Source organism: Saccoglossus kowalevskii, chromosome 11, assembly GCF_978046115.1.
Source record: "Saccoglossus kowalevskii chromosome 11, keSacKowa6.1, whole genome shotgun sequence".
NCBI classification, from domain to species: Eukaryota; Metazoa; Hemichordata; class Enteropneusta; family Harrimaniidae; genus Saccoglossus; species Saccoglossus kowalevskii.
Window position 1 is genome coordinate 17,593,408 of NC_140651.1, and position 23,589 is coordinate 17,616,996.

At 37.6% G+C, this 23,589-nt stretch overlaps 1 protein-coding gene across 1 annotated transcript; it reads left to right on the forward strand.

Moving 5' to 3' along the window:
• The first annotated feature begins 21,981 nt into the window (after positions 1 to 21,981).
• LOC146736254 (uncharacterized) lies at positions 21,982 to 22,625 on the forward strand. The gene is made up of 2 exons (XM_085505459.1): positions 21,982 to 22,344; positions 22,508 to 22,625. The coding sequence occupies exons 1-2, from the start codon at positions 22,003 to 22,005 to the stop codon at positions 22,532 to 22,534; spliced, it is 369 nt and encodes a 122-aa protein (XP_085361585.1). The 5' UTR covers positions 21,982 to 22,002; the 3' UTR covers positions 22,535 to 22,625.
• Positions 22,626 to 23,589: the final 964 nt, after the last annotated feature.

The following is a 23,589-nucleotide window of genomic DNA, read 5'->3' on the forward strand; positions in this document are numbered from 1 at the left end:
TTGAAAGTACATTACGAATGATCAGAATTAAAGTATGGGACGTGTATGTTAGTTAAACTTTATAAATCACAACCTTTATATTTTGATTAATTTTATTTTACAGGTCTCATTGGATCACATCATTGGTTAATGGACAGTAATGGAGGAATTATTGGAAGATCTGATATTAATATTGTAATTCAATAATTTTGAAAAATAAAACATGAATTTGAATATTCAAATGCGCAGTGATGTTTTTTTATTGAAGGCACACATACTGCCTTTTAAGAGAGTGCATATATACATGCCCGGTTTAGAACTGGCTATTCTAAAATTAATATAATTCTAATTTCTAAATATTGGCGGTTTCAGTTCATGAAGACAACATTCCTACACTCTCCTAATCACACACATGCGCTGTTCCTATATGTAGCGCCCTCCAGTGACGAGACGCTCATCTGGCTTCGAAACTACGTTGGTGGGTGTAGGTCTTATGCCACTAATCAACCAATGGCCGTTCGTAGCCCTGAATTTTAATGATTTTTTTTTAAATATTTTTTTCTCAGGTGTTCCCTGTTTGAGGACGTGATCACCTGGGTCAAAGATGAGACTGACATGTGGTCTTTTGTTTACTACTTAACGGCTGTGTACCTGTGGATTTATTCTGTGTGTATTTGGATGTTTTAATCTTGGTGTTTTCCAATGATTTCTCTAGGTGCAATTCAAATACAGTAGGTGTGTCTTGTTTACCTGAGATTTGCAAGGGTTTGAGCTGGCCAACATGTTATTTTTTTCATGTGGTCGATTACTGGCATGTTGATTTCCCATTTCTCATAGCGACGTATACAACGCGTGTAAAATACATTGTTTATTTACATGAAATTCGAACACGCACTGCGCGACGACCAACGCGCTTTAAATGATAATTTTTGTAAAAAATTATTAAACCAGCTGTTTAAGACATGCCTTGGTCTATATTATTCAACATCACACACGATGGATGACTTATGTACGTCATATTTTCTTTGACTTGTACTTAATGGCGCGTTTCGTGGAGACAGCTCCGATATTATACTATAATTCTTACTCTCATTTTTCATAGATAGAATAAAATAGATAGAATTAAATGGTTACCTATTTTATTTACACCTGTTTGACGGCATTCAAATTATGCAGTCGTCGTCCAAACATTTCTTTAATTTCTCTTCATCTACATTTTCCCTATTTCAACTTTTGAAATGGGGAACATTTTTAGAATCGATTGCATTACTACATATTGCGCCATTAGTTGTAGCCCGAATCTAGCCACTTCAAATACACCCACAGTCGTCCGTAACGAAAATGTAAACGTAATATTAATGTAAGTGTAATATTTTGCCCCCAGGCGACTGTGGTACACCTGCAAATGTTATTCGTGGACTGCATCTACAATTCCGGTATCTAGTCTACGTCAGTTGATACACATTTCATTTTACACTTTTGTGAGGTCGTACAGCGCGGCCAAAGTCAAAGACATTAGGACTGGTGCTTCCGGGAATCATGACGAGTGATTAGAATAAGACGCCAGGAGTTGATAACCAATGGGGAAACGCGCGCGTACACAATACACGTTCGAACGCCAGAACGCGACTGTGTTGTAGTAACGTGGAATCTCTGGTTTATTTGTCAGTTTCGTGTACAGCTACAACTGGTGAGTACGTTTTAATTTTTGTCTCTGAAATGTGTAATTATGTGTTATATTTATTATATTACGGCAAGATGTAATTGCTATCCGCACTATACTAATTTATTCTCAGATCGGCGTGTTTTCATGGAATGTAAATACTGCGTTAGTTCTTCGGTAAAATAATGTAGATAAAAACGATCTTATAGAAAGTGTAAATACTAAAAAAGTGTGAATACTAAGTTTCATTAAGGAGTTATCATTCGTGGGGGGGGGTAGAACTATTGTGCAAATTTGTTTTCCGACACTATGTTTCGAACATGATTTGTATTTATCATTTTGACAGTGTGCAACTGTTCCCATTTGTTGCATTTATAATATGCTCGTATTTGAACAAAACATCACCCTACACGGTGCCACTCAAAACATTGACTGCTTAGATTGAACAAAATCGACCGAAAATCACCGGATATGTGTGAAAAAGTGTTGTTACAGTATTGTTAATTGGGACCAAAAGCCCGATACAATGTGTTTGTCATCCGTCTTTAACTGGTCTAAGTATATAATTAATACATTTGTTTATTCTTGCAGTTCATATATATTTTAATAAGCGTGATTTGTACTTGGAGTAACTGACCAGTCGTATTCCCTACATCATGAGGAAGGCAACGTGTGTACTCGTAACTACTTTGGCGGTTGCCGCTGGTGGAGCACTGTATTATTTGTACTGCAAGCGCAGACGCAGTTTGGATACTCAGAAGAAGATAGACGATGACATTGTAGATAAGAGTAACAAATCAGTGGATGTGGTAGATCCCGATGTGTTTATTGCTGTGAAAGTTCACGGAAGAGTCCTGGATGAGGATGACATTGTGCATGAAAACAACTCTGACAAAGAGCTTACTCTCAATCTCAACCGTGATTTCCCTAAAGCACGTGTAACGACACGTATATCTGCTGAGGTTGAAGAGGTGACGAATCGTGACAATGTTTCAGAACTTCTGAAGGTGCTTTTCGGAGTCAACATAGATATAATCCGAAAAAAGAAAGAGAAAATAGGAGGATATATAGAGGCGTCTGAAAAGATGGACTTTGAAACTTTAGGGAAAACAGAAGACGGGGCTGACGCAGAAAAAAATATTGAGGAGATAAAGATGGCAAGGGAAACCGTGTTACTGTTCGCTGACGTTAATGTCAAAGGACTTGATGGGCAGAATGATTCTGATTCTAAAGGTGATCTGAAGTCACGTAGAGACAGCCTTGTGCTAGTTGGAGAGGTGTACGTACCAGTGGAGGAACTGTATCAACTATGTGACAATTCTAGAGTGATTGATGATGGTGAGTTTGGTGCGAGAGTGAGAGTCTTCTCCGATGACAGAGATGGAAGTGGCCAGACAAAACTTGTTTTAAAAGTTGATGTAACAGCCATTGAATTGATGCAGAGTGAGATTCGGGAGATTGGCGAGACTGGTGATGAAGATGAAAAACACAGCGAGGTGGGTCATGGATTTTAAGTAGCTTATTTCATTATTTCGAACGTAAATGTGCTACTCTTTTTGAAAGTACATTACGAATGATCAGAATTAAAGTATGGGACGTGTATGTTAGTTAAACTTTATAAATCACAACCTTTATATTTTGATTAATTTTATTTTACAGGTCTCATTGGATCACATCATTGGTTAATGGACAGTAATGGAGGAATTATTGGAAGATCTGATATTAATATTGTAATTCAATAATTTTGAAAAATAAAACATGAATTTGAATATTCAAATGCGCAGTGATGTTTTTTTATTGAAGGCATACATACTGCCTTTTAAGAGAGTGCATATATACATGCCCGGTTTAGAACTGGCTATTCTAAAATTAATATAATTCTAATTTCTAAATATTGGCGGTTTCAGTTCATGAAGACAGCATTCCTACACTCTCCTAATCACACACATGCGCTGTTCCTATATGTAGCGCCCTCCAGTGACGAGACGCTCATCTGGCTTCGAAACTACGTTAGTGGGTGTAGGGATTATGCCACTAATCAACCAATGGCCGTTCGTAGCTCTGAATTTTAATGATTTTTTTTTAAATATTTTTTTCTCAGGTGTTCCCTGTTTGAGGACGTGATCACCTGGGTCAAAGATGAGACTGACATGTGGTCTTTTGTTTACTACTTAACGGCTGTGTACCTGTGGATTTATTCTGTGTGTATTTGGATGTTTTAATCTTGGTGTTTTCCAGTGATTTCTCTAGGTGCAATTCAAATACAGTAGGTGTGTCTTGTTTACCTGAGATTTGCAAGGGTTTGAGCTGGCCAACATGTTATTTTTTTCATGTGGTCGATTACTGGCATGTTGATTTCCCATTTCTCATAGCGACGTATACAACGCGTGTAAAATACATTGTTTATTTACATGAAATTCGAACACGCACTGCGCGACGACCAACGCGCTTTAAATGATAATTTTTGTAAAAAATTATTAAACCAGCTGTTTAAGACATGCCTTGGTCTATATTATTCAACATCACACACGATGGATGACTTATGTACGTCATATTTTCTTTGACTTGTACTTAATGGCGCGTTTCGTGGAGACAGCTCCGATATTATACTATAATTCTTACTCTCATTTTTCATAGATAGAATAAAATAGATAGAATTAAATGGTTACCTATTTTATTTACACCTGTTTGACGGCATTCAAATTATGCAGTCGTCGTCCAAACATTTCTTTAATTTCTCTTCATCTACATTTTCCCTATTTCAACTTTTGAAATGGGGAACATTTTTAGAATCGATTGCATTACTACATATTGCGCCATTAGTTGTAGCCCGAATCTAGCCACTTCAAATACACCCACAGTCGTCCGTAACGAAAATGTAAACGTAATATTAATGTAAGTGTAATATTTTGCCCCCAGGCGACTGTGGTACACCTGCAAATGTTATTCGTGGACTGCATCTACAATTCCGGTATCTAGTCTACGTCAGTTGATACACATTTCATTTTACACTTTTGTGAGGTCGTACAGCGCGGCCAAAGTCAAAGACATTAGGACTGGTGCTTCCGGGAATCATGACGAGTGATTAGAATAAGACGCCAGGAGTTGATAACCAATGGGGAAACGCGCGCGTACACAATACACGTTCGAACGCCAGAACGCGACTGTGTTGTAGTAACGTGGAATCTCTGGTTTATTTGTCAGTTTCGTGTACAGCTACAACTGGTGAGTACGTTTTAATTTTTGTCTCTGAAATGTGTAATTATGTGTTATATTTATTATATTACGGCAAGATGTAATTGCTATCCGCACTATACTAATTTATTCTCAGATCGGCGTGTTTTCATGGAATGTAAATACTGCGTTAGTTCTTCGGTAAAATAATGTAGATAAAAACGATCTTATAGAAAGTGTAAATACTAAAAAAGTGTGAATACTAAGTTTCATTAAGGAGTTATCATTCGTGGGGGGGGGGGTAGAACTATTGTGCAAATTTGTTTTCCGACACTATGTTTCGAACATGATTTGTATTTATCATTTTGACAGTGTGCAACTGTTCCCATTTGTTGCATTTATAATATGCTCGTATTTGAACAAAACATCACCCTACACGGTGCCACTGAAAACATTGACTGCTTAGATTGAACAAAATCGACCGAAAATCACCGGATATGTGTGAAAAAGTGTTGTTACAGTATTGTTAATTGGGACCAAAAGCCCGATACAATGTGTTTGTCATCCGTCTTTAACTGGTCTAAGTATATAATTAATACATTTGTTTATTCTTGCAGTTCATATATATTTTAATAAGCGTGATTTGTACTTGGAGTAACTGACCAGTCGTATTCCCTACATCATGAGGAAGGCAACGTGTGTACTCGTAACTACTTTGGCGGTTGCCGCTGGTGGAGCACTGTATTATTTGTACTGCAAGCGCAGACGCAGTTTGGATACTCAGAAGAAGATAGACGATGACATTGTAGATAAGAGTAACAAATCAGTGGATGTGGTAGATCCCGATGTGTTTATTGCTGTGAAAGTTCACGGAAGAGTCCTGGATGAGGATGACATTGTGCATGAAAACAACTCTGACAAAGAGCTTACTCTCAATCTCAACCGTGATTTCCCTAAAGCACGTGTAACGACACGTATATCTGCTGAGGTTGAAGAGGTGACGAATCGTGACAATGTTTCAGAACTTCTGAAGGTGCTTTTCGGAGTCAACATAGATATAATCCGAAAAAAGAAAGAGAAAATAGGAGGATATATAGAGGCGTCTGAAAAGATGGACTTTGAAACTTTAGGGAAAACAGAAGACGGGGCTGACGCAGAAAAAAATATTGAGGAGATAAAGATGGCAAGGGAAACCGTGTTACTGTTCGCTGACGTTAATGTCAAAGGACTTGATGGGCAGAATGATTCTGATTCTAAAGGTGATCTGAAGTCACGTAGAGACAGCCTTGTGCTAGTTGGAGAGGTGTACGTACCAGTGGAGGAACTGTATCAACTATGTGACAATTCTAGAGTGATTGATGATGGTGAGTTTGGTGCGAGAGTGAGAGTCTTCTCCGATGACAGAGATGGAAGTGGCCAGACAAAACTTGTTTTAAAAGTTGATGTAACAGCCATTGAATTGATGCAGAGTGAGATTCGGGAGATTGGCGAGACTGGTGATGAAGATGAAAAACACAGCGAGGTGGGTCATGGATTTTAAGTAGCTTATTTCATTATTTCGAACGTAAATGTGCTACTCTTTTTGAAAGTACATTACGAATGATCAGAATTAAAGTATGGGACGTGTATGTTAGTTAAACTTTATAAATCACAACCTTTATATTTTGATTAATTTTATTTTACAGGTCTCATTGGATCACATCATTGGTTAATGGACAGTAATGGAGGAATTATTGGAAGATCTGATATTAATATTGTAATTCAATAATTTTGAAAAATAAAACATGAATTTGAATATTCAAATGCGCAGTGATGTTTTTTTATTGAAGGCACACATACTGCCTTTTAAGAGAGTGCATATATACATGCCCGGTTTAGAACTGGCTATTCTAAAATTAATATAATTCTAATTTCTAAATATTGGCGGTTTCAGTTCATGAAGACAACATTCCTACACTCTCCTAATCACACACATGCGCTGTTCCTATATGTAGCGCCCTCCAGTGACGAGACGCTCATCTGGCTTCGAAACTACGTTGGTGGGTGTAGGTCTTATGCCACTAATCAACCAATGGCCGTTCGTAGCTCTGAATTTTAATGATTTTTTTTAAATATTTTTTTCTCAGGTGTTCCCTGTTTGAGGGCGTGATCATCTGGGTCAAAGATGAGACTGACATGTGGTCTTTTGTTTACTACTTAACGGCTGTGTACCTGTGGATTTATTCTGTGTGTATTTGGATGTTTTAATCTTGGTGTTTTCCAGTGATTTTTCTAGGTGCAATTCAAATACAGTAGGTGTGTCTTGTTTACCTGAGATTTGCAAGGGTTTGAGCTGGCCAACATGTTAATTTTTTCATGTGGTTGATTACTGGCATGTTGATTTCCCATTTCTCATAGCGACGTATACAACGCGTGTAAAATACATTGTTTATTTACATGAAATTCGAACACGCACTGCGCGACGACCAACGCGCTTTAAATGATAATTTTTGTAAAAAATTATTAAACCAGCTGTTTAAGACATGCCTTGGTCTATATTATTCAACATCACACACGATGGATGACTTATGTACGTCATATTTTCTTTGACTTGTACTTAATGGCGCGTTTCGTGGAGACAGCTCCGATATTATACTATAATTCTTACTCTCATTTTTCATAGATAGAATAAAATAGATAGAATTAAATGGTTACCTATTTTATTTACACCTGTTTGACGGCATTCAAATTATGCAGTCGTCGTCCAAACATTTCTTTAATTTCTCTTCATCTACATTTTCCCTATTTCAACTTTTGAAATGGGGAACATTTTTAGAATCGATTGCATTACTACATATTGCGCCATTAGTTGTAGCCCGAATCTAGCCACTTCAAATACACCCACAGTCGTCCGTAACGAAAATGTAAACGTAATATTAATGTAAGTGTAATATTTTGCCCCCAGGCGACTGTGGTACACCTGCAAATGTTATTCGTGGACTGCATCTACAATTCCGGTATCTAGTCTACGTCAGTTGATACACATTTCATTTTACACTTTTGTGAGGTCGTACAGCGCGGCCAAAGTCAAAGACATTAGGACTGGTGCTTCCGGGAATCATGACGAGTGATTAGAATAAGACGCCAGGAGTTGATAACCAATGTGGAAACGCGCGCGTACACAATACACGTTCGAACGCCAGAACGCGACTGTGTTGTAGTAACGTGGAATCTCTGGTTTATTTGTCAGTTTCGTGTACAGCTACAACTGGTGAGTACGTTTTAATTTTTGTCTCTGAAATGTGTAATTATGTGTTATATTTATTATATTACGGCAAGATGTAATTGCTATCCGCACTATACTAATTTATTCTCAGATCGGCGTGTTTTCATGGAATGTAAATACTGCGTTAGTTCTTCGGTAAAATAATGTAGATAAAAACGATCTTATAGAAAGTGTAAATACTAAAAAAGTGTGAATACTAAGTATCATTAAGGAGTTATCATTCGTGGGGGGGGGGTAGAACTATTGTGCAAATTTGTTTTCCGACACTATGCTTCGAACATGATTTGTATTTATCATTTTGACAGTGTGCAACTGTTCCCATTTGTTGCATTTATAATATGCTCGTATTTGAACAAAACATCACCCTACACGGTGCCACTCAAAACATTGACTGCTTAGATTGAACAAAATCGACCGAAAATCACCGGATATGTGTGAAAAAGTGTTGTTACAGTATTGTTAATTGGGACCAAAAGCCCGATACAATGTGTTTGTCATCCGTCTTTAACTGGTCTAAGTATATAATTAATACATTTGTTTATTCTTGCAGTTCATATATATTTTAATAAGCGTGATTTGTACTTGGAGTAACTGACCAGTCGTATTCCCTACATCATGAGGAAGGCAACGTGTGTACTCGTAACTACTTTGGCGGTTGCCGCTGGTGGGGCACTGTATTATTTGTACTGCAAGCGCAGACGCAGTTTGGATACTCAGAAGAAGATAGACGATGACATTGTAAATAAGAGTAACAAATCAGTGGATGTGGTAGATCCCGATGTGTTTATTGCTGTGAAAGTTCACGGAAGAGTCCTGGATGAGGATGACATTGTGCATGAAAACAACTCTGACAAAGAGCTTACTCTCAATCTCAACCGTGATTTCCCTAAAGCACGTGTAACGACACGTATATCTGCTGAGGTTGAAGAGGTGACGAATCGTGACAATGTTTCAGAACTTCTGAAGGTGCTTTTCGGAGTCAACATAGATATAATCCGAAAAAAGAAAGAGAAAATAGGAGGATATATAGAGGCGTCTGAAAAGATGGACGTTGAAACTTTAGGGAAAACAGAAGACGGGGCTGACGCAGAAAAAAATATTGAGGAGATAAAGATGGCAAGGGAAACCGTGTTACTGTTCGCTGACGTTAATGTCAAAGGACTTGATGGGCAGAATGATTCTGATTCTAAAGGTGATCTGAAGTCACGTAGAGACAGCCTTGTGCTTATTGGAGAGGTGTACGTACCAGTGGAGGAACTGTATCAACTATGTGACAATTCTAGAGTGATTGATGATGGTGAGTTTGGTGCGAGAGTGAGAGTCTTCTCCGATGACAGAGATGGAAGTGGCCAGACAAAACTTGTTTTAAAAGTTGATGTAACAGCCATTGAATTGATGCAGAGTGAGATTCGGGAGATTGGCGAGACTGGTGATGAAGATGAAAAACACAGCGAGGTGGGTCATGGATTTTAAGTAGCTTATTTCATTATTTCGAACGTAAATGTGCTACTCTTTTTGAAAGTACATTACGAATGATCAGAATTAAAGTATGGGACGTGTATGTTAGTTAAACTTTATAAATCACAACCTTTATATTTTGATTAATTTTATTTTACAGGTCTCATTGGATCACATCATTGGTTAATGGACAGTAATGGAGGAATTATTGGAAGATCTGATATTAATATTGTAATTCAATAATTTTGAAAAATAAAACATGAATTTGAATATTCAAATGCGCAGTGATGTTTTTTTATTGAAGGCATACATACTGCCTTTTAAGAGAGTGCATATATACATGCCCGGTTTAGAACTGGCTATTGTAAAATTAATATAATTCTAATTTCTAAATATTGGCGGTTTCAGTTCATGAAGACAACATTCCTACACTCTCCTAATCACACACATGCGCTGTTCCTATATGTAGCGCCCTCCAGTGACGAGACGCTCATCTGGCTTCGAAACTACGTTGGTGGGTGTAGGTCTTATGCCATTAATCAACCAATGGCCGTTCGTAGCTCTGAATTTTAATGATTTTTTTTAAATATTTTTTTCTCAGGTGTTCCCTGTTTGAGGGCGTGATCATCTGGGTCAAAGATGAGACTGACATGTGGTCTTTTGTTTACTACTAACGGCTGTGTACCTGTGGATTTATTCTGTGTGTATTTGGATGTTTTAATCTTGGTGTTTTCCAGTGATTTCTCTAGGTGCAATTCAAATACAGTAGGTGTGTCTTGTTTACCTGAGATTTGCAAGGGTTTGAGCTGGCCAACATGTTATTTTTTTCATGTGGTTGATTACTGGCATGTTGATTTCCCATTTCTCATAGCGACGTATACAACGCGTGTAAAATACATTGTTTATTTACATGAAATTCGAACACGCACTGCGCGACGACCAACGCGCTTTAAATGATAATTTTTGTAAAAAATTATTAAACCAGCTGTTTATGACATGCCTTGGTCTATATTATTCAACATCACACACGATGGATGACTTATGTACGTCATATTTTCTTTATTTGACTTGTACTTAATGGCGCGTTTCGTGGAGACAGCTCTGATATTATACTATAATTCTTACTCTTATTTTTCATAGATAGAATAAAATAGATAGAATTAAATGGTTACCTATTTTATTTACACCTGTTTGACGGCATTCAAATTATGCAGTCGTCGTCCAAACATTTCTTTAATTTCTCTTCATCTACATTTTCCCTATTTCAACTTTTGAAATGGGGAACATTTTTAGAATCGATTGCATTACTACATATTGCGCCATTAGTTGTAGCCCGAATCTAGCCACTTCAAATACACCCACAGTCGTCCGTAACGAAAATGTAAACGTAATATTAATGTAAGTGTAATATTTTGCCCCCAGGTGACTGTGGTACACCTGCAAATGTTATTCGTGGACTGCATCTACAATTCCGGTATCTAGTCTACGTCAGTTGATACACATTTCATTTTACACTTTTGTGAGGTCGTACAGCGCGGCCAAAGTCAAAGACATTAGGACTGGTGCTTCCGGGAATCATGACGAGTGATTAGAATAAGACGCCAGGAGTTGATAACCAATGGGGAAACGCGCGCGTACACAATACACGTTCGAACGCCAGAACGCGACTGTGTTGTAGTAACGTGGAATCTCTGGTTTATTTGTCAGTTTCGTGTACAGCTACAACTGGTGAGTACGTTTTAATTTTTGTCTCTGAAATGTGTAATTATGTGTTATATTCATTATATTACGGCAAGATGTAATTGCTATCCGCACTATACTAATTTATTCTCAGATCGGCGTGTTTTCATGGAATGTAAATACTGCTATAGTTCTTCGGTAAAATAATGTAGATAAAAACGATCTTATAGAAAGTGTAAATACTAAAAAAGTGTGAATACTAAGTTTTATTAAGGAGTTATCATTCGTGGGGGGGGGGTAGAACTATTGTGCAAATTTGTTTTCCGACACTATGTTTCGAACAAGATTTGTATTTATCATTTTGACAGTGTGCAACTGTTCCCATTTTTTGCATTGATAATATGCTCGTATTTGAACAAAACATCACCCTACACGGTGCCACTCAAAACATTGACTGCTTAGATTGAACAAAATCGACCGAAAATCACCGGATATGTGTGAGAAAGTGTTGTTACAGTATTGTTAATTGGGACCAAAAGCCCGATACAATGTGTTTGTCATCCGTCTTTAACTGGTCTAAGTATATAATTAATACATTTGTTTATTCTTGCAGTTCATATATATTTTAATAAGCGTGATTTGTACTTGGAGTAACTGACCAGTCGTATTCCCTACATCATGAGGAAGGCAACGTGTGTACTCGTAACTACTTTGGCGGTTGCCGCTGGTGGAGCACTGTATTATTTGTACTGCACGCGCAGACGCAGTTTGGATACTCAGAAGAAGGTAGACGATGACATTGTAGATAAGAGTAACAAATCAGTGGATGTGGTAGATCCCGATGTGTTTATTGCTGTGAAAGTTCACGGAAGAGTCCTGGATGAGGATGACATTGTGCATGAAAACAACTCTGACAAAGAGCTTACTCTCAATCTCAACCGTGATTTCCCTAAAGCACGTGTAACGACACGTATATCTGCTGAGGTTGAAGAGGTGACGAATCGTGACAATGTTTCAGAACTTCTGAAGGTGCTTTTCGGAGTCAACATAGATATAATCCGAAAAAAGAAAGAGAAAATAGGAGGATATATAGAGGCGTCTGAAAAGATGGACGTTGAAACTTTAGGGAAAACAGAAGACGGGGCTGACGCAGAAAACAATATTGAGGAGATAAAGATGGCAAGGGAAACCGTGTTACTGTTCGCTGACGTTAATGTCAAAGGACTTGATGGACAGAATGATTCTGATTCTAAAGGTGATCTGAAGTCACGTAGAGACAGCCTTGTGCTTATTGGAGGGGTGTACGTACCAGTGGAGGAACTGTATCAACTATGTGACAATTCTAGAGTGATTGATGATGGTGAGTTTGGTGCGAGAGTGAGAGTCTTCTCCGATGACAGAGATGGAAGTGGCCAGACAAAACTTGTTTTAAAAGTTGATGTAACAGCCATTGAATTGATGCAGAGTGAGATTCGGGAGATTGGCGAGACTGGTGATGAAGATGAAAAACACAGCGAGGTGGGTCATGGATTTTAAGTAGCTTATTTCATTATTTCGAACGTAAATGTGCTACTCTTTTTGAAAGTACATTACGAATGATCAGAATTAAAGTATGGGACGTGTATGTTAGTTAAACTTTATAAATCACAACCTTTATATTTTGATTAATTTTATTTTACAGGTCTCATTGGATCACATCATTGGTTAATGGACAGTAATGGAGGAATTATTGGAAGATCTGATATTAATATTGTAATTCAATAATTTTGAAAAATAAAACATGAATTTGAATATTCAAATGCGCAGTGATGTTTTTTTATTGAAGGCATACATACTGCCTTTTAAGAGAGTGCATATATACATGCCCGGTTTAGAACTGGCTATTCTAAAATTAATATAATTCTAATTTCTAAATATTGGCGGTTTCAGTTCATGAAGACAGCATTCCTACACTCTCCTAATCACACACATGCGCTGTTCCTATATGTAGCGCCCTCCAGTGACGAGACGCTCATCTGGCTTCGAAACTACGTTGGTGGGTGTAGGTCTTATGCCATTAATCAACCAATGGCCGTTCGTAGCTCTGAATTTTAATGATTTTTTTTTAAATATTTTTTTCTCACGTGTTCCCTGTTTGAGGGCGTGATCATCTGGGTCAAAGATGAGACTGACATGTGGTCTTTTGTTTACTACTTAACGGCTGTGTACCTGTGGATTTATTCTGTGTGTATTTGGATGTTTTAATCTTGGTGTTTTCCAGTGATTTCTCTAGGTGCAATTCAAATACAGTAGGTGTGTCTTGTTTACCTGAGATTTGCAAGGGTTTGAGCTGGCCAACATGTTATTTTTTTCATGTGGTTGATTACTGGCATGTTGATTTCCCATTTCTCATAGCGACGTATACAACGCGTGTAAAATACATTGTTTATTTACATGAAATTCGAACACGCACTGCGCGACGACCAACGCGCTTTAAATGATAATTTTTGTAAAAAATTATTAAACCAGCTGTTTAAGACATGCCTTGGTCTATATTATTCAACATCACACACGATGGATGACTTATGTACGTCATATTTTCTTTATTTGACTTGTACTTAATGGCGCGTTTCGTGGAGACAGCTCTGATATTATACTATAATTCTTACTCTTATTTTTCATAGATAGAATAAAATAGATAGAATTAAATGGTTACCTATTTTATTTACACCTGTTTGACGGCATTCAAATTATGCAGTCGTCGTCCAAACATTTCTTTAATTTCTCTTCATCTACATTTTCCCTATTTCAACTTTTGAAATGGGGAATATTTTTAGAATCGATTGCATTACTACATATTGCGCCATTAGTTGTAGCCCGAATCTAGCCACTTCAAATACACCCACAGTCGTCCGTAACGAAAATGTAAACGTAATATTAATGTAAGTGTAATATTTTGCCCCCAGGTGACTGTGGTACACCTGCAAATGTTATTCGTGGACTGCATCTACAATTCCGGTATCTAGTCTACGTCAGTTGATACACATTTCATTTTACACTTTTGTGAGGTCGTACAGCGCGGCCAAAGTCAAAGACATTAGGACTGGTGCTTCCGGGAATCATGACGAGTGATTAGAATAAGACGCCAGGAGTTGATAACCAATGGGGAAACGCGCGCGTACACAATACACGTTCGAACGCCAGAACGCGACTGTGTTGTAGTAACGTGGAATCTCTGGTTTATTTGTCAGTTTCGTGTACAGCTACAACTGGTGAGTACGTTTTAATTTTTGTCTCTGAAATGTGTAATTATGTGTTATATTTATTATATTACGGCAAGATGTAATTGCTATCCGCACTATACTAATTTATTCTCAGATCGGCGTGTTTTCATGGAATGTAAATACTGCTATAGATCTTCGGTAAAATAATGTAGATAAAAACGATCTTATAGAAAGTGTAAATACTAAAAAAGTGTGAATACTAAGTTTTATTAAGGAGTTATCATTCGTGGGGGGGGGTAGAACTATTGTGCAAATTTGTTTTCCGACACTATGTTTCGAACAAGATTTGTATTTATCATTTTGACAGTGTGCAACTGTTCCCATTTTTTGCATTGATAATATGCTCGTATTTGAACAAAACATCACCCTACACGGTGCCACTCAAAACATTGACTGCTTAGATTGAACAAAATCGACCGAAAATCACCGGATATGTGTGAGAAAGTGTTGTTACAGTATTGTTAATTGGGACCAAAAGCCCGATACAATGTGTTTGTCATCCGTCTTTAACTGGTCTAAGTATATAATTAATACATTTGTTTATTCTTGCAGTTCATATATATTTTAATAAGCGTGATTTGTACTTGGAGTAACTGACCAGTCGTATTCCCTACATCATGAGGAAGGCAACGTGTGTACTCGTAACTACTTTGGCGGTTGCCGCTGGTGGAGCACTGTATTATTTGTACTGCAAGCGCAGACGCAGTTTGGATACTCAGAAGAAGGTAGACGATGAAATTGTAGATAAGAGTAACAAATCAGTGGATGTGGTAGATCCCGATGTGTTTATTGCTGTGAAAGTTCACGGACGAGTCCTGGATGAGGATGACATTGTGCATGAAAACAACTCTGACAAAGAGCTTACTCTCAATCTCAACCGTGATTTCCCTAAAGCACGTGTAACGACACGTATATCTGCTGAGGTTGAAGAGGTGACGAATCGTGACAATGTTTCAGAACTTCTGAAGGTGCTTTTCGGAGTCAACATAGATATAATCCGAAAAAAGAAAGAGAAAATAGGAGGATATATAGAGGCGTCTGAAAAGATGGACGTTGAAACTTTAGGGAAAACAGAAGACTGGGCTGACGCAGAAAAAAATATTGAGGAGATAAAGATGGCAAGGGAAACCGTGTTACTGTTCGCTGACGTTAATGTCAAAGGACTTGATGGACAGAATGATTCTGATTCTAAAGGTGATCTGAAGTCACGTAGAGACAGCCTTGTGCTTATTGGAGGGGTGTACGTACCAGTGGAGGAACTGTATCAACTATGTGACAATTCTAGAGTGATTGATGATGGTGAGTTTGGTGCGAGAGTGAGAGTCTTCTCCGATGACAGAGATGGAAGTGGCCAGACAAAACTTGTTTTAAAAGTTGATGTAACAGCCATTGAATTGATGCAGAGTGAGATTCGGGAGATTGGCGAGACTGGTGATGAAGATGAAAAACACAGCGAGGTGGGTCATGGATTTTAAGTAGCTTATTTCATTATTTCGAACGTAAATGTGCTACTCTTTTTGAAAGTACATTACGAATGATCAGAATTAAAGTATGGGACGTGTATGTTAGTTAAACTTTATAAATCACAACCTTTATATTTTGATTAATTTTATTTTACAGGTCTCATTGGATCACATCATTGGTTAATGGACAATAATGGAGGAATTATTGGAAGATCTGATATTAATATTGTAATTCAATAATTTTGAAAAATAAAACATGAATTTGAATATTCAAATGCGCAGTGATGTTTTTTTATTGAAGGCATACATACTGCCTTTTAAGAGAGTGCATATATACATGCCCGGTTTAGAACTGGCTATTCTAAAATTAATATAATTCTAATTTCTAAATATTGGCGGTTTCAGTTCATGAAGACAGCATTCCTACACTCTCCTAATCACACACATGCGCTGTTCCTATATGTAGCGCCCTCCAGTGACGAGACGCTCATCTGGCTTCGAAACTACGTTAGTGGGTGTAGGGATTATGCCACTAATCAACCAATGGCCGTTCGTAGCTCTGAATTTTAATGATTTTGTTTTAAATATTTTTTTCTCACGTGTTCCCTGTTTGAGGGCGTGATCATCTGGGTCAAAGATGAGACTGACATGTGGTCTTTTGTTTACTACTTAACGGCTGTGTACCTGTGGATTTATTCTGTGTGTATTTGGATGTTTTAATCTTGGTGTTTTCCAGTGATTTCTCTAGGTGCAATTCAAATACAGTAGGTGTGTCTTGTTTACCTGAGATTTGCAAGGGTTTGAGCTGGCCAACATGTTATTTTTTTCATGTGGTTGATTACTGGCATGTTGATTTCCCATTTCTCATAGCGACGTATACAACGCGTGTAAAATACATTGTTTATTTACATGAAATTCGAACACGCACTGCGCGACGACCAACGCGCTTTAAATGATAATTTTTGTAAAAAATTATTAAACCAGCTGTTTAAGACATGCCTTGGTCTATATTATTCAACATCACACACGATGGATGACTTATGTACGTCATATTTTCTTTATTTGACTTGTACTTAATGGCGCGTTTCGTGGAGACAGCTCTGATATTATACTATAATTCTTACTCTTATTTTTCATAGATAGAATAAAATAGATAGAATTAAATGGTTACCTATTTTATTTACACCTGTTTGACGGCATTCAAATTATGCAGTCGTCGTCCAAACATTTCTTTAATTTCTCTTCATCTACATTTTCCCTATTTCAACGTTTGAAATGGGGAACATTTTTAGAATCGATTGCATTACTACATATTGCGCCATTAGTTGTAGCCCGAATCTAGCCACTTCAAATACACCCACAGTCGTCCGTAACGAAAATGTAAACGTAATATTAATGTAAGTGTAATATTTTGCCCCCAGGTGACTGTGGTATACCTGCAAATGTTATTCGTGGACTGCATCTACAATTCCGGTATCTAGTCTACGTCAGTTGATACACATTTCATTTTACACTTTTGTGAGGTCGTACAGCGCGGCCAAAGTCAAAGACATTAGGACTGGTGCTTCCGGGAATCATGACGAGTGATTAGAATAAGACGCCAGGAGTTGATAACCAATGGGGAAACGCGCGCGTACACAATACACGTTCGAACGCCAGAACGCGACTGTGTTGTAGTAACGTGGAATCTCTGGTTTATTTGTCAGTTTCGTGTACAGCTACAACTGGTGAGTACGTTTTAATTTTTGTCTCTGAAATGTGTAATTATGTGTTATATTCATTATATTACGGCAAGATGTAATTGCTATCCGCACTATACTAATTTATTCTCAGATCGGCGTGTTTTCATGGAATGTAAATACTGCTATAGTTCTTCGGTAAAATAATGTAGATAAAAACGATCTTATAGAAAGTGTAAATACTAAAAAAGTGTGAATACTAAGTTTTATTAAGGAGTTATCATTCGTGGGGGGGGGGTAGAACTATTGTGCAAATTTGTTTTCCGACACTATGTTTCGAACAAGATTTGTATTTATCATTTTGACAGTGTGCAACTGTTCCCATTTTTTGCATTGATAATATGCTCGTATTTGAACAAAACATCACCCTACACGGTGCCACTCAAAACATTGACTGCTTAGATTGAACAAAATCGACCGAAAATCACCGGATATGTGTGAGAAAGTGTTGTTACAGTATTGTTAATTGGGACCAAAAGCCCGATACAATGTGTTTGTCATCCGTCTTTAACTGGTCTAAGTATATAATTAATACATTTGTTTATTCTTGCAGTTCATATATATTTTAATAAGCGTGATTTGTACTTGGAGTACCTGACCAGTCGTATTCCCTACATCATGAGGAAGGCAACATGTGTACTCGTAACTACTTTGGCGGTTGCCGCTGGTGGAGCACTGTATTATTTGTACTGCAAGCGCAGACGCAGTTTGGATACTCAGAAGAAGATAGACGATGAAATTGTAGATAAGAGTAACAAATCAGTGGATGTGGTAGATCCCGATGTGTTTATTGCTGTGAAAGTTCACGGACGAGTCCTGGATGAGGATGACATTGTGCATGAAAACAACTCTGACAAAGAGCTTACTTTCAATCTCAACCGTGATTTCCCTAAAGCACGTGTAACGACATGTATATCTGCTGAGGTTGAAGAGGTGACGAATCGTGACAATGTTTCAGAACTTCTGAAGGTGCTTTTCGGAGTCAACATAGATATAATCCGAAAAAAGAAAGAGAAAATAGGAGGATATATAGAGGCGTCTGAAAAGATGGACGTTGAAACTTTAGGGAAAACAGAAGACGGGGCTGACGCAGAAAAAAATATTGAGGAGATAAAGATGGCAAGGGAAACCGTGTTACTGTTCGCTGACGTTAATGTCAAAGGACTTGATGGACAGAATGATTCTGATTCTAAAGGTGATCTGAAGTCACGTAGAGACAGCCTTGTGCTTATTGGAGGGGTGTACGTACCAGTGGAGGAACTGTATCAACTATGTGACAATTCTAGAGTGATTGATGATGGTGAGTTTGGTGCGAGAGTGAGAGTCTTCTCCGATGACAGAGATGGAAGTGGCCAGACAAAACTTGTTTTAAAAGTTGATGTAACAGCCATTGAATTGATGCAGAGTGAGATTCGGGAGATTGGCGAGACTGGTGATGAAGATGAAAAACACAGCGAGGTGGGTCATGGATTTTAAGTAGCTTATTTCATTATTTCGAACGTAAATGTGCTACTCTTTTTGAAAGTACATTACGAATGATCAGAATTAAAGTATGGGACGTGTATGTTAGTTAAACTTTATAAATCACAACCTTTATATTTTGATTAATTTTATTTTACAGGTCTCATTGGATCACATCATTGGTTAATGGACAATAATGGAGGAATTATTGGAAGATCTGATATTAATATTGTAATTCAATAATTTTGAAAAATAAAACATGAATTTGAATATTCAAATGCGCAGTGATGTTTTTTTATTGAAGGCATACATACTGCCTTTTAAGAGAGTGCATATATACATGCCCGGTTTAGAACTGGCTATTCTAAAATTAATATAATTCTAATTTCTAAATATTGGCGGTTTCAGTTCATGAAGACAGCATTCCTACACTCTCCTAATCACACACATGCGCTGTTCCTATATGTAGCGCCCTCCAGTGACGAGACGCTCATCTGGCTTCGAAACTACGTTAGTGGGTGTAGGGATTATGCCACTAATCAACCAATGGGCGTTCGTAGCTCTGAATTTTAATGATTTTTTTTTAAATATTTTTTTCTCAGGTGTTCCCTGTTTGAGGGCGTGATCACCTGGGTCAAAGATGAGACTGACATGTGGTCTTTTGTTTACTACTTAACGGCTGTGTACCTGTGGATTTATTCTGTGTGTATTTGGATGTTTTAATCTTGGTGTTTTCCAGTGATTTTTCTAGGTGCAATTCAAATACAGTAGGTGTGTCTTGTTTACCTGAGATTTGCAAGGGTTTGAGCTGGCCAACATGTTAATTTTTTCATGTGGTTGATTACTGGCATGTTGATTTCCCATTTCTCATAGCGACGTATACAACGCGTGTAAAATACATTGTTTATTTACATGAAATTCGAACACGCACTGCGCGACGACCAACGCGCTTTAAATGATAATTTTTGTAAAAAATTATTAAACCAGCTGTTTAAGACATGCCTTGGTCTATATTATTCAACATCACACACGATGGATGACTTATGTACGTCATATTTTCTTTATTTGACTTGTACTTAATGGCGCGTTTCGTGGAGACAGCTCTGATATTATACTATAATTCTTACTCTTATTTTTCATAGATAGAATAAAATAGATAGAATTAAATGGTTACCTATTTTATTTACACCTGTTTGACGGCATTCAAATTATGCAGTCGTCGTCCAAACATTTCTTTAATTTCTCTTCATCTACATTTTCCCTATTTCAACTTTTGAAATGGGGAACATTTTTAGAATCGATTGCATTACTACATATTGCGCCATTAGTTGTAGCCCGAATCTAGCCACTTCAAATACACCCACAGTCGTCCGTAACGAAAATGTAAACGTAATATTAATGTAAGTGTAATATTTTGCCCCCAGGTGACTGTGGTACACCTGCAAATGTTATTCGTGGACTGCATCTACAATTCCGGTATCTAGTCTACGTCAGTTGATACACATTTCATTTTACACTTTTGTGAGGTCGTACAGCGCGGCCAAAGTCAAAGACATTAGGACTGGTGCTTCCGGGAATCATGACGAGTGATTAGAATAAGACGCCAGGAGTTGATAACCAATGGGGAAACGCGCGCGTACACAATACACGTTCGAACGCCAGAACGCGACTGTGTTGTAGTAACGTGGAATCTCTGGTTTATTTGTCAGTTTCGTGTACAGCTACAACTGGTGAGTACGTTTTAATTTTTGTCTCTGAAATGTGTAATTATATGTTATATTCATTATATTACGGCAAGATGTAATTGCTATCCGCACTATACTAATTTATTCTCAGATCGGCGTGTTTTCATGGAATGTAAATACTGCGTTAGTTCTTCGGTAAAATAATGTAGATAAAAACGATCTTATAGAAAGTGTAAATACTAAAAAAGTGTGAATACTAAGTTTTATTAAGGAGTTATCATTCGTGGGGGGGGGTAGAACTATTGTGCAAATTTGTTTTCCGACACTATGTTTCGAACAAGATTTGTATTTATCATTTTGACAGTGTGCAACTGTTCCCATTCTTTGCATTTATAATATGCTCGTATTTGAACAAAACATCACCCTACACGGTGCCACTCAAAACATTGACTGCTTAGATTGAACAAAATCGACCGAAAATCACCGGATATGTGTGAGAAAGTGTTGTTACAGTATTGTTAATTGGGACCAAAAGCCCGATACAATGTGTTTGTCATCCGTCTTTAACTGGTCTAAGTATATAATTAATACATTTGTTTATTCTTGCAGTTCATATATATTTTAATAAGCGTGATTTGTACTTGGAGTACCTGACCAGTCGTATTCCCTACATCATGAGGAAGGCAACGTGTGTACTCGTAACTACTTTGGCGGTTGCCGCTGGTGGAGCACTGTATTATTTGTACTGCAAGCGCAGACGCAGTTTGGATACTCAGAAGAAGATAGACGATGAAATTGTAGATAAGAGTAACAAATCAGTGGATGTGGTAGATCCCGATGTGTTTATTGCTGTGAAAGTTCACGGAAGAGTCCTGGATGAGGATGACATTGTGCATGAAAACAACTCTGACAAAGAGCTTACTTTCAATCTCAACCGTGATTTCCCTAAAGCACGTGTAACGACATGTATATCTGCTGAGGTTGAAGAGGTGACGAATCGTGACAATGTTTCAGAACTTCTGAAGGTGCTTTTCGGAGTCAACATAGATATAATCCGAAAAAAGAAAGAGAAAATAGGAGGATATATAGAGGCGTCTGAAAAGATGGACGTTGAAACTTTAGGGAAAACAGAAGACGGGGCTGACGCAGAAAACAATATTGAGGAGATAAAGATGGCAAGGGAAACCGTGTTACTGTTCGCTGACGTTAATGTCAAAGGACTTGATGGACAGAATGATTCTGATTCTAAAGGTGATCTGAAGTCACGTAGAGACAGCCTTGTGCTTATTGGAGGGGTGTACGTACCAGTGGAGGAACTGTATCAACTATGTGACAATTCTAGAGTGATTGATGATGGTGAGTTTGGTGCGAGAGTGAGAGTCTTCTCCGATGACAGAGATGGAAGTGGCCAGACAAAACTTGTTTTAAAAGTTGATGTAACAGCCATTGAATTGATGCAGAGTGAGATTCGGGAGATTGGCGAGACTGGTGATGAAGATGAAAAACACAGCGAGGTGGGTCATGGATTTTAAGTAACTTATTTCATTATTTCGAACGTAAATGTGCTACTCTTTTTGAAAGTACATTACGAATGATCAGAATTAAAGTATGGGACGTGTATGTTAGTTAATCTTCATAAATCACAACTTTTATATTTTGATTAATTTTATTTTACAGATCTCATTGGATCACATAATTGGATAATGGACAGTAATGGCGGAACTATTGGAAGATCTGATAATACTATTGTAATTCAATAATTTTGAAAAATAAAACATAAATTTGAATATTCAAATGCGCAGTGATGTTTTTTTTATTGAAGGCATACATACTGCCTTGTAAGAGAGTGCATAGATATATGCCCGGTTTAGAACTGGCTATTCTGAAATTATTATAATTTTAATTTCTAAATATTGTCGGTTTGAGTTCATGAAGACAAAATTCCTACACTGTCCTAATCACACACATGCGCTGTTCCTATATGTAGCGCCCTCCAGCGACGAGGCGCTTATCTGGTGACCGAATTACATTGGGTGTCGTTCATCTCTTGTAATACTAATAACCGACCTCTAGAAAAAACAACATTATTTTTTTTATTGAAAGTCGACCCTAGACCAAATTCCAAATCGATACTGTGAAAGAATCCGGGTCCAACCAGCCATTGTGGGAGAGTCAAGTATTTAAATAAGAATCTTCGCTCGAGGGTAGACTAAGGTTTCGTGACTATGCTAAAAACGACGAGTAACGTGAGATCTCGTATTAGTAACACTAGATCTCGTAATAATAACACATGATCTCGTATTAATAATGTATCATAATTGACTATTGTGGTTCAGACGAAAAGTATTATAGTTCGTAATATTCAAATAACTTATAAACTAATATTAGCTTCTAATATTGTATGCATACTAATTGTTTCGTCGCTTGTTTTGCTGTAATTGATTGAAATTAAGTACATGCTTACTATTCGTTCAGTTAAATGTCTTATAATATACATTTATCGCCCACAAGTGGCTGTTATTAGATGAAGCCGAGAGTTGAGGTCATTACCCTTTCCCTCGGGAAGGGAGGTGTGGTAACTTCCGTAGTTAAATTGGCATACGGATATGCGCCGGTGTTTTTGTGCCCACATTTTAAGGTTTTAAGCCATCTTACCAAACCGAGGTTATTTTTTTAGCTAAAAACGTATATTTTTTAACCATAAATTTTCTCAATTTCTTTAGTCCTGGTGTCAACTGCTGCACCCCAAAATCAAGGGG

Bases quoted from the DNA above. Each gene is read 5' to 3' on its own strand.
- LOC146736254 (XM_085505459.1), top strand. From the start codon at position 22,003: ATGGCAAGGGAAACCGTGTTACTGTTCGCTGACGTTAATGTCAAAGGA. The intron at 22,345-22,507 runs GTGGGTCATGGA...TTTATTTTACAG, and splicing joins AAGATGAAAAACACAGCGAG to ATCTCATTGGATCACATAAT.